This window comes from Micropterus salmoides, unplaced genomic scaffold (genome assembly GCF_014851395.1).
Source record: "Micropterus salmoides isolate LMB-PRFRI ecotype aquatic unplaced genomic scaffold, ASM1485139v1 Ms_hic_scaffold_23, whole genome shotgun sequence".
Lineage (NCBI taxonomy): Eukaryota > Metazoa > Chordata > Actinopteri > Centrarchiformes > Centrarchidae > Micropterus > Micropterus salmoides.
In genome coordinates this window covers 1817946-1830911 of record NW_024041484.1, presented here as the reverse complement: position 1 = coordinate 1830911, position 12966 = coordinate 1817946, and the positions used below count along the sequence as shown (strand labels likewise).

Here is a 12966-nt window from a genome sequence, read left to right as displayed (position 1 = left end):
GTTCCCATTCAGGCCGTTAGTTTGGAGAGGAGTGGAGGGCGCCTCAGTCTCAATGCCTGCTTGAGAAACTAGATAAGCGTCCAAAAAACTCTCATCAACCTCTGAGTCCACTAAAACCAGGACAGGGAGATTGTTGGTTAAACATATGGGCAATTCCAACTTGACTAAGCCAGGACCAGGCCTGTGTATGTAAGCTGTTCGCAGTAGATAAAGTGCAAATCATATTAGGTCATGTCGCGTCATGATCTGTCTTGATGTAACATGGCATTACGCATCATGATACATCAGGTCTGTGGTTGTGAACCTTAGGAGCCATTTGGGGCAGTTTCTTGTGTCTGTATGTGTTTTTGTATGTTTGTATGAATGACTGACAGGCTGCAGTAGCAGCAGATACCCAAAACACAGACAGTTGAAGGTAAACCAGGGATCATGATGACATTGTGCTTGAAAGCCCGCTCTTTAGTGGTACTGTACAGTTCCAGAACTCTTTACATTTAAAATAGTACTAGAAGGAAAACCCAATTTTACATAACCTATCTTACTCAATGCTGCAGATTTCAGGCAGTTCTAAGGTGACTGTCGGGAGTCAAAAACCAGGGTGTGGATAGTGAGGTGGAGCAAGGTTCTGTGGGTGGATGGGAGAGAAAGACAGAATTTGAAGTGACATTTGATCCTTCATACTGGAGGATATTGCTGCTGGAGTTCTCTGTCCCTTCACTCAGTGGTATCTATGAATAGAGTGGAGATATATTTACTCTAATAAACTGACAGCTGCCATTGCTTGTTAGCATTTAGCAAATGGCTTTGAGGTTTATTAAGGGTAAAGTATGCTTCAAATGAATTACTTTCTGACATCAGAACAGGGGCAGTTGTATCCAACATTGGACACGTGAAACACTGATAGGTCAGTTGTGCGGAGGTGAGGAAATATTAAGGGTTTCATTGTCTCTCTCAAGCTCACTATTTCATTCTTTACATCACTGCTTCCATCAACTTTTATACGGTGCAACGTCTTCCAGGAGAGACTGTCCAAATCATGTCTCCCTTCCTTTGAGTATGGCCATTCAGAACAGGTGTAAACACTTTTGCCTTCAGGTGGTCTGACAACATGTTGAATGAACCAGTCTCATTTAAGCTTAGCTTTGAAATGGAGCTCTGTACTTTAGCCTCTTAATTCCATATATTGCTTAAAACTAGCTTGAAGTCTAACCATTAGACAGAGCACATATAGGCTCAGGTAGAACAAGGCTGGACACCTTGTCCGGTTTGTGTGCTTTTGTCTTTGTGTCTGTCTTTTTTGTCTCCACAGTATGTCTATGTTTGTGTAACCTGTCTGCACCATCTGCCAGGTCAACCTCAGAACCTCAGCTCAGACTAAACACAATGCAAAGTTATCCTGGTCAGGCACTGGGTACACACACACACCCACATACACAGACAGCCCTGTTTGGTCCCTGTTAAAGTCAGCCAAGGGTGTTAGATGTTTGCAGTTCACTTCAGCCCCATCAAAATGCCCCATTGGAAATTTACTGGCCTTTCAGCAGCGTAGTGGGGCCCTATAAACACACTAGTGCACCAGCATGTGCACATACTGTAGTTGCTCACGTTGTCAGACCCCTGTTACCACCTAGTGCCAGGAGTTTGATTCAGTCATCTATGGTGCCAGGATCAGACGCCTGCTGGGACACCCAGTCTGCCATCTGTGTCATCTCCCTCATCAGACATTTCACTGACACATGTTTGATTGTGAAGCATAATTTGCTGTTATTCCACCAAGCTGCCATGGCTGACTTTATCTCTCGCCCTCTCCTTCATCTCTCTGTCTTTGTCTCTCCATTGTAACAGATGTGGACGAGTGTCTGGACAACAACGGTGGATGCCAGCAAGTTTGTGTCAACACCATGGGGAGCTACGAGTGTCAATGCACAGAAGGCTTCTTCCTGAGTGACAACCAGCATACCTGCATCCACCGCTCTGACGGTAAGACTGGAACAAAGAAAGAGTCTACTGTGAGAGAGTGTGAGCTGTTTTCTTCAAGTTTATGAAAATGATGATAATTTGGGAGAGCAAAGGTTTATTTCAAGCTACTGGATTTTATTTTTTGTTATCGTAAAGACAGTGGAAATAAAGTGCTTATTTGTTATGATTATAATGAACATCTGAGCAAAAGCTCAGCATTCAAAGGGGGACACTACATTTGCAGTACCAGGCATGTTGGTGGGTATTCTTCTGTGCAAAACAAAACAAAACATTTAATTTTAAACTGTTGTTAGCCATGCATCCAGAGCTAGGGTTGGCAATATCCGCTGGTCCACCACTTTCGTCAAAAAATCTCAACAACTACTGGATGGATGGCCATGATATTACGTACATACATATATCCATGGATGGATGAAACCAAATGACTTTGGTGATACCCTGACCTCCACCATGAAATAATGGTTTTGTGTGAAATATATCTCACCAAGTAATGCATGGATTTCAATGAATTGATATTAGTGTCCCACTCAGGATGAATTGTATTAATTTTGGAGATCCCGTGACTGCATATATGTAGGACCATTATCAGGTTAAAAAAAAAAAAGTATTAGTAACTTATTATCAAATACCTGCAATACTAATGTCATTCCCATCAGCCTCAGCAGGACTCTTTTTAGCAAATATGATAAACTAACATGGTGAACATGGTTAGCATTAGACATGCTAAACATCAGCATTTTAGCATTGACATTATCAGCAAGTTAGCATGCTAAAATGTTTAGCTCAAAACATTGCTGTGTGTTAGGACTGGGCGGTATATTGGTATATAATGTATACTGATATAATTTCAAAAGATATAAAATTAGACAATACCGTTTATACCGATATAGTTTGATGTTGAGTTAATTAACGTTTGCGTAAAGTCCTGCCAGCGTTTGCTGCTCTCTCTCCCTCACCGCGCAGCCCCGCCCCTCCCTCTGCGTCTGCATGCAGCTCAGCTTTCGGTGGCTTTAAACAGCCTAGCCTACTACTGATGGAGAAAGTCACCGAAGCGGACATACAGGGAGAGAGAGACGGCAAAACCCATTTTCCACTGCACGGTACCAGCTCAACTGGCCTCGACTCTACTCACCTTTTTTTGGTAAAAATTTGTACTTGTTGCTACCAGGTACTTTTTTCGTATCACCTCCGTCTTATCTGTCTTTACATTCTGAGTAATGTTGAAACATTTTAACTTAAATAAAGAGAAAGCTGTGTGGGTCGCTGGTGTGTGTGTGTGTGTGTCGCATTGAACGTTATGTCGCGGCAGTTGTGTGTGGCATTGCTATGACGACCAGCTACATTGAGGGGTCCTATCTCTGGGTCCTATCTGCAATGGAAAACGGAGCACGGCCAAACCGAGTAGAGTGGAGGCGAGTTTAGCTGGTTCTGGTAATGGCGTGTTTGCAGCAGAGGTACGTTAGGTCTGTGAGTGTGAAGAGAACTGAAGGAGGCAAATTCAATAAGTGAGTGATAATTTAGATGGAGAATGAAGTATAATTAAAACGGTGAAATAAGAAAGAAGCTAAGTTACTAAGAATAGCAAAAACATGCCAGCTAAAACCGCCTTCCCTTACAAGTTGCAGTTTCACTTGCATGGCGATCAAACTCATGAGTAAATCTATATGAAGTTTGATCCTTTTGAACATGAAGCCACTTCAGTCTCATTTTAAAACAATCTCCCCTTTTTTACATCCCTACTTTTTGTGATCGACTCAAAACATAAAACCTCCCTTGTGCATGAACCAGTAACAGGCTTTCTGGATCACAAGGAGACTTGGGATTTCAGACCACTGACATCATGCCTCTGGCTTGGTCAGTCACACTCCACACCCACAGTGGCAGTGACAGACACTGGGCGTGATACTGTATGTGACTTGTGACATGCATGTTTGGCCTCCATTTCATGCTGGTTCGATTTCTTGTGTTTGACCCCACTACTCTGGCATCCCTGACCCATTATGCCTGTCACATTTAATTTATTGGCTCAGTTTGTCAGCTGTGATCCAGAGGTGAGGAGGCGTGGCCTTCTCCTTCCCTCCACCCTCACACACACATTCTCTAAGCACAATACTCACTCACTGTGAATGGGGACAGTGTGGCATGCATCAAAGGCACATGAGAGGACATCTGTCATCTTTGCAACTGGACAAAAAGGAGACGCTAGAGGAATGTAGAGAGGGATGAAGACTGAGGGGGAGGTGAAAGAGATCAAATAGAGGAATAGGCAGCAACATAGTGACCTCTCCTTTATCCTCTCTCTCTTTAATCCGTGTTGGGAGCCAGTGTCAGGATGATAGAGGATTCTCTGTGAAGACATTCAGAGAAAGAGGTGAAAGAGTTGCAGAAATAGAAGTGTGTTTACTCACTGGAAACCCCATGAACCAGCATGTGAATATATCCTGCTTTCCCTCTCCCTTCTTTCCTCTTCTCTACTTTTTTTCAGGATAGCACAAGGGGGGAAACTTTTCACGTGACAGCTGTTAAGAGTTCCTTTTACTTGTATGGTAGAATAGCAAAGTTTTACCAATGAATTAGACCATCAAATGGACCTATTTCCCTTTATCTTAAATCCAATGAGGCCTACATATCAAATTCCACTCATAAGCAAAGCTCTCTAGGTCTTCCATATCTACCCACCCTCTTCCCTGTTCCTTATGTCCACTGTGTTAACAGTATTCCCTGCTGCTGTCAGACAGATTTCGTGGTAAACAAGCAATGAAGATGCTTGTGGGATCTCCCTGTTGCCCTGCTCTGGCAGGCTGTTCTGAGGCTTTAACCACAACCACACAGCTCTCCACCCCCAGAGATCCTCAATCAGACACTTGTCTCCTCGCCCTCTCCTGCACAGGAATAGCCTCAGCATCCCGGAGTCCCACAGGAATCTTGTTTCACTTTTTTCCCACCTTCCCTTATAAACTCATTATTCTACACTTTTTTGCATCCACTGTCTTAGGATCTCTGACACACCAACATAGCTGTATAAAGACAGTGCATCGATCTGACAGCTTACAAAATTTAAGTGGACTGGAGATTCATTGTCACATTTAATGTGCCCAAAACCCCCGGATGTACTTTACCCAAAAATGTTAATAGAATGAATGTTACAATTAACAAAATGCAAAAAGAGTAAACATTAGAAAAAATAAAATTAATATTTGGTGTGAGCACCCTTTGTCTTCAAACAGCATCGGTTCTTCTAGGTGCTAATGATCACCAATTCAAGATGTAGGTTGAAACACAATCATCAAGTGAAACAGAAACAGCTGTGTAGGAGGAACACAACTGGGTGAGGAACAGCCAAGCTAACAAGCTAACAAGCTAACAAGGTGAGGCTGCTCACACCTTGACAAGACTGAGCACAGCAACAAGACACAAGGTAGTTATACTGCATCAGCAAGGTCTCTCCCAGGCAGACAGCGGTTTCCAGATGTGCTGTCCAAGCTCTTTTGAAGAAGCACCAAGAAACAGGGGACACTGAGGACTGTAGACGCAGTGGTCAGCCAAAGACACTTACGGCAGCAGATCAAAGACACGTCACGCTTACTTCCATTCACAATCAGAAGATGTCCGGCAGGGCCATCGGCTCCGAGCGGCAGAAAACATATAAAGTATATCTTCTTCTTCTAAAACAGTGGGACCCTGGTACACCATCTAGTCTGGAGAAGTCTGGTCAGAAGTGGCCTTCATGGGAGACTTGCCATACCTCCATCATGGAAACAAGGCCTAGCTATTCAACTACACTGCAAAAACTAAATTCTTAGTAAGATTAATTATCTTAATTGAAGGCAAAATATACTTAGAATATTTCTACTTACCAGGCGGCTTTTATGTTTTTTTTTAATAATTTTGCTTCTTTTAAGTAATATTTTCCCCATTTTAATGCTTTTTCCCCTTGTTTATTGAGAGTTCAGTTTTTGCAGTGTATGCACTGCAACACAGGAACTGGGGTGCAGAAAATGGCAGCAGGTGCTCTGGACTGATGAGTCAGCATTTGAAATATTTCAATATTTCACTGAAGGGCTGGAGAGAGGTACAAGAATGAGTGTCTTCAGGCAGCAGTGAAAGATGGAGCCCTGATCTCAACATCTGTCTGTCTGTCTGGGATTAAATGAAGAAGGAAGCAACTAAGGCTGCCTAAATCCACAGAAGGACTGTGGGGAGTTCTCCAAGATGTTTGGGTCCTACCTACCTGCAGTTTTGAGTTCCTTCAAAAACTGTGCGGGTGTACCTAGAAGACTTGATGCTGTTTGAAGGCAAAGGGTAGTCACACCAAAAAAAAATTTGATTTTGACTTTTCTGCTGTTCACTAACTTGCAACTAACTGCATTTTGTTAACTGATAAATATAATCTATTAACAACAACATATAATCTGTTGAACAACATCTATTTTTGAAGGCATTCTAACTTTACAGCATTTTCACACATCTGCCTACATGCGCACAGTACTGTGTGTGTGTTGGTGTATAACAAAATGGCCTCCAGTGAGCTACTGGTGTGCATGTTTCTGACCTAACTGTCAGAAAGAGACTCCCTGAGGGTGGCATGAGGGCCCGACGTCCTCTAGTGAGATCTGTGCTCATAGCTCACTACCATGCAGTCTGATTGGCATTGTCCAGAGAATTGCAGAATTCCACAACACCTGACCTCCACGTGCTAGCCAATGGCACCTTGACTGCTGTTAGATACTGAAATCCTTTGTTAGACATTACTCTGGCACAGTGGTCCTGGGTTTCTCATGGTGCAGGACAATGCCTGGCCTCATGTGGCCTTTGTGTGTAGTCACTTCCTGGATGATGACAGGCATTGATGCCATTGACTGCCCCTCACATTCCTCAGACCTAAATCCAACTGAGAACCTCTGGGACATTTTCAGCCTTCCTTCCCCAAGTAGCGCCACTGACTGTCCAGGAGCTCACTGATGCCCTGATCCACGTCTGAGAGGGGATCCTGAAGGACACCATCCTCCATGGCATCAGGAGCATGCCCAGACATGGGGGCCATACACACTCCTGAGTCACATTATGAGTTGTCTTCATGAAACTCATGCAAGTTGGATCAGCCTGTGATTTCAGTTTTTGACTTTAATTTTTCGGTGTGATTTTGAATCCGTCCATTTTATTCTTTTTTTTACAATTTACAGTAAAGATTTTAAACTTCCAACTATTTTGCTCATGGAGATCTGATGTGCGATTAAATGTTTCCTTAAATATTTTGAGTAGTGTATATATATGTGGTGGTATTAGTATATTTACTCAAGTACTATACTTGAGGTATACTTTGCTTTGTATGTCTAGTGTGTTACTTTATTATTGTTTTTGTGTGTTTTAGTTATTATTATTATTATTATTATTATTATTTTTGTTGTCTGCCGCGCCGGCTCAAATTCCCGTGAGCTGGAATGAGCTAGAAACATGAAACTTGGGGGAATAACTGGAAATGGTGTGCATCAGCTTCCATAGAAATATGAACTCAATCAGCCACATGGTGGCGCTGTAAATAACGCTTAACTGTATCTAAATGGTTAAAATTATTTCCACCATCGACCAAGAAAAGAAATGGCACTGGGAACAACTAATGTGTTTCTAGCTCCTCCTTAACTTTTAGTTTTTCTTTTCTTTTGTTATTATATTTTGTCTTGTTCTTGGGGCGGCTGTGGCTCAGGGGATAGAGCGGTCGTCCACTTATCAGAAGGTCAGTGGTTTGATATCCGGTTCACCCAGTCTGCATGTAAGAGACTGAACCCCAAATTGCTCCAGATGGCTGTTCCATCGTTGTGTGAATTTGTATGAATGTGTATTTCTGTTCTGATGGCAGATGACACCTTAACCTCTGCCTCAGTGTATGAATGGGGTGAATGTGGTGTAGTGTAAAAGCGTGTGTCTATGTGGTTGCAAAGACAAGAAAGGAGCTATACAAGTACAGACCATCCACAATATGCATGCCACACATGTAAACCCTGTCATACAATAAAATAGGGAACAACCTTTCCACATCAGATCGTTGGTGGACAGCACCTTTTCACGAACTCAGGAGCAAGATGTTCAGCATCACACAAAGAACTGTGATATTATGATTTTCAAAGACACTTGAGTGGCTTGTGTGGCATGCATATTGTGAATAGTGAATGATCTGACCCTTTGATAACGGACTCAGCCATTGTTCCAGAAGTGCACTCCAAGCTCATCATAAAGCTCAGTGACCTGGGACTCAGCACCGCTCTGTGTCATTTCACCGGTGTAAACCATACACTCTGGCTTTGTTACATTCAGTCACACATTAGAGGTGCACAGAGCAGCATTCCCAAACGCAGACTACCATTTGCAACTGCTATTTTCTTCTTCTCTGGACATTTGTACCATCTTTCCTGGAGCACTGTGCTGATAACGATAACACGGTCACCACATCAGCGTAATGCCACAACTCACGCCGCAAGTGCCACTAAGTGCAATGATTGTTAGAAAACAGTGTTAACCATGAGGACGCCGTGAGAGTTTTGTAGAGAGCTGGAGGCAGGACCAAATCTGAAGGAGGTGACCTCATAATTCTCTGCTGTTTGTTTAACCATTGCCATGGTGAATCATAGTTTTCGACCTCCATTGATTATGACTTTTTTTATTGCCCACGCACACGCTCAACTCAGACTGAAGATATTCAGAGTTGGTTTAAGTAATTATGATCAACTGTTTTAGATTCTAATTAGAATTCAATTCATGTTTTTTTGTTATTATATACATATGTGTATGAGCAGTGTTTGAGGGAGCTGAGAACTAAGAATTGCCAATGACTGCTTCTGAATTATCATAAGACAGTAAAAACCTTGAGCCTCTACAGGAAATCACAGCGCTCTGCAGTGAACAAATTTAGCTTTTTCTACCATAATATATAATAATATATTGGTCCCAGCTATTTTCTGCAGATTGAGTACTATTGCTTTTGATGCAAGTACATTTAGCTGATAATACTTTCTTTTGCAGGATTTTGCAGGACTTATACTTTTAGTGGAGCCTTTTAACATACCTTTTAACACAACTAAAATAAACACTCTGAATACTTTTACCGATGTTCAATTCATCTAATTGAGGTGAATCTCCAAACTTTGACCACACTGTTCCAAGTATCAATATGAATTTGTACGTTTGATAAACCACCACACAACAGCTGGGCCACCTAAGTTTTGGGTTAGATGATTTCGTACACAGACCTTCTATAGGTAAAACGTTCACATTCTTGTCACATCTTTTCCCATTGTGGGTTGACCCCTCACGCTCATCTCCAACATTGTATGCAGCTCTGAATACATTTATTTATTTATTTTATGTGTATCCGGTCGAGTGTCAGCCAGTTTGCTGAAGACATTTGGCAGGAGATATAGACATACCGTCTGCTGTTTGTTGTGGCCTTGACGTGCCGCAGTCACCGTAACTGAAACAGTAGTGAGTTCTGGGCTGCAACCAGCTTTTCAAATTATAGTCTAGATACAAATTGCTACACGCACAAGTTTTGCATGTGTGTGTATGTGAGAGGCAGTGTGTGTGTGTGAGAAGGAGAGACAGTTTGTGTCAGATTGTTGCTTTGCATATGGTAAGTGTCAGCTCACGGCTCATTTCTTTCTCCCTGACACTCGCCTGGGACATAATAAAGCCTAGCAACAATTGTTTGTTCCATTATGGTGTGTTTCCACGCTGTTGTGCTTCACAGCTCTGTCTGAAGCACATCCAGGCGAGAAGACTTTGGCCTGCAAGCTCCCAACCTCAAGGAAACAACTCTCCCAGCTAATGTTCCTGATCTGTCACGATGTGGGAGAACTACGACCACATGAGTCAGTTATGGACAACAGGCCTAATGGTGACATGCATGTAGAATGGAGAAGCTCACTTCCATTTTGGGGAAATTTGGGGATCTCTAAAATGGAGGCTCTGCTTGTCAACGAAAGTTTTGGATTACCTGCTACAGTTGAAAAAGGATACAAATTTGTGCTGAGTCCGTGCCATCAATAATTTTAGAGTTAGTGTCATTTAATAAAAAGGATGAATATGAAACTCCAGTTGCTCCATATTGGTCACTGTTGTGCAGTTGTGTGTGATTTGCAGCAGCAGTGCATAGGTTGATTAGTTGCAGTGTATTAGATAACAAATTGATACCTCCAAGTTGCCTGGGACTGTATCTATGTCTGATTTATTAATTGTGCCTTTTGGACAACGTAGCCACCGCCAAAACAGAGTGAAAACAATACGCTTGTAAATTCTTTTCTGAGCTCAACACCAAAATTCCTGGCAAAGTTTGAGTTGGCAGTAAGTTGGGAATTTTTAACACCATCTCATGCGGACGCCTGGCTCTCCAAGAGGTTGTTTGGTCGCAGAGTCTCTGGGAATGGTGGAACATGTTGACTGGGCGATTCTTAATAGTGGACTGTGGGCAAGAAAAAAAAACCCATGTTGATCAGAAAACAATTATTATACTGCAGAAAATGTCCCTGATTTTCAATTGTGTTTTATTTTCAAGTTACATTTTCTAGATGCCCTCCTGCAGGAGTTTTAGCAGACAGTTTGAAAAATCATTAGGCAGCTGCTGCTCAGCCTGTGGGTAAGAGCACAGCGCCGGGAGGGGAAACAGTGGCTCTGTGTGATTTACGGCTGAGTCGGCAGAGCTGAAAATGGCCCGTCGGCAGCTCGTAAGTAGATATAAGGATAATTTAAATGTTGTTAATGGACGGGATTTGTCAAGAATTATAACCTCTTCCATGAAGACATATTTAATATTATAACATCTGTGTCTTACTATATTATCAGTCTCTGTTTATACAGCAGCCTACATTTCCGGGTGTCCACAGGGGGAGTTATAGTTGTTGACAAATCAATGAACACTTGCTTACAACTGCATTTGGATAAACTGCTTCTGAATGCAGGGGCAAAAAGTGAAGCGTTGCCATTATTTGAAATAATGATATAGTTCACACAAAATCGAGAGATAGGAAGGCAAAGGGAGCAATGGATTGTGGGAGTAGGGGATGGTGGAGGTTGTGCATGTTAGGGGAGAGAAAGAGAAAAATAAACACAGAGAGACAAACATGGTGGAGTGGACCAATGGAAGTTGCATGAGTTTATTTGGAGTTGTGTGAGGAGAGGAAGCAGACTGAGGCTGAGGCTGGTGCTGCACTCACACGCACATACACACACGCACATATAGACACTGATGCATAGACACGGATTCATGCACAAAAACTCGCACGCAGCCGACATTCACATTCTCATCATGAAGAAGGAATTCTCACTTTAAACAAACCAAAGCAGGAAACTGGAGGTACAGGGAGCTTTTTAATGACAGCCCAGGGGCATGTGGGGACTCTTAAGTACAGGGCGCTCCGTCTTCCTGGATGTTATCATCAATTACAAACATCATCAAACACTAGAAACACTTCACCTGTCAAATACTGTAAATCTTGTAGATGCGTCTGTATCTGATTAAAAGCTTGTTAAATCAGTGAAAGATAGCATGTTCAATGTGTTGAAACAGAAAAGGCTGTAAACCGGTTCAAATTTAAGAAACTAATGTGAAGCTCTCTGTTTTAATCTGGTGTATTTATATATATATATATATATATATATATATATATATATATATATATATATATATATATACACATATATATATATATATCGATAATATTGTCTATAAAACAGCCCTGCAGGTAGTTTTGACTAACAAATGGAGTTTTAAGTTAAGAATTTGACTTAATGAAAAATAAGCATATAAAACAATTTCAATTTAGTTGTCTAGGCTGGTATTATTCCATAGGATTGATAGGTTTCAGATCAGATTTTTGAATTTTGGTGGGGAGGAGACCTTTCTTTACATTCAGGTCACTGGTTGACTTTTGAGGTTTTTTTTGATAAGAAATATGATAAATGGTTGTAAATGAAGAAAACAATGACACTTGTTATTGTACACATGGATATAAATCTTGTATGTGTAATGTGTACAATGCATACAATTCCAAACGTGTTTGTATGTGAATCATATTTTAGCTGGCAGAAAACTGTAGAATATTTATTTAGCTAGCTATCACCAGCCTTCTGATGCAGCCAAATGTTTAGCTAACAAAATAAGCCCAAAAAAACATGCTGTATATGATCGCTCCCCAAAACGACATACGATTGTTCCCCAAAACGACATACGATTGTTCCCCAAAACGACATACGATTGTTCCCCAAAACGACATATAGGACCATGGGAAAGCACAGCGACATAAATGACTGCTCCCCAAAACAACATATACAACCTTTGGAAAGTACCAGTCCAGAGACACATGACTTATAAGTCGCATAATGTTAAACATGTGGTTAATATTGTGAAACGGTCTTGGTTTGATTAGGTTTAGGCAACAAAACTACTTGGTACGTTACGTAAGTCACTTTTTGACTGTCGCTCTTTAGACTACGTCGCCTGACTTCCTTCTTTGCTCCTGTCACTAGTCGCAATAAATGTAAATATCATCTAGAATGATTTTTCTGGCTGTCATGAATATTCCGTGCTTAAGACATGAAGTCTGACAGTTCCTCTTTTCTGAGACAAAGTGGTAAATAAACACATTAACTGAACATTAACACAAAGTCATCATCAAAGATCTGAGTAGATAAAAAATACATTAATGCACATGCAAAGTGTTCAATTTCCCTAAATCAGGAAACATTTTTAGATCAATAAAGTTTTTCTCAAATACTTTTAGGGAAATATAATGCAGACTTTGCATGAGGCTGGTGTTATCCTTCAGTGTTTGTCCTGTCCAGAGTGAAATCTTAAAGTGGAGTGGCCTCTGTTTGTGTTTTGTATTAACTTCCCCCTCTCTTCTGCAGAGGTCCTGGTGTGTGGAGGCAAAATCCTGGTGTTTATGTGTCTTTGGATGCTGTGAGTTTAGCATCACTGTGGGGGTCTTAGTATTCTGC

The 12966-nt window shown here is 41.5% G+C and overlaps 1 protein-coding gene across 2 annotated transcripts in view; it reads left to right on the top strand.

Moving 5' to 3' along the window:
* Positions 1–12966, top strand: part of scube1 (signal peptide, CUB domain, EGF-like 1) — a 151236-nt gene that overhangs the window by 52255 nt on the left and 86015 nt on the right. For both annotated transcript variants that reach the window (XM_038738664.1, XM_038738665.1), the window contains exon 4: positions 1846–1980. In XM_038738664.1, the coding sequence (XP_038594592.1) occupies positions 1846–1980 (135 nt within the window). The remainder of the gene's footprint in view (positions 1–1845; positions 1981–12966) is intronic.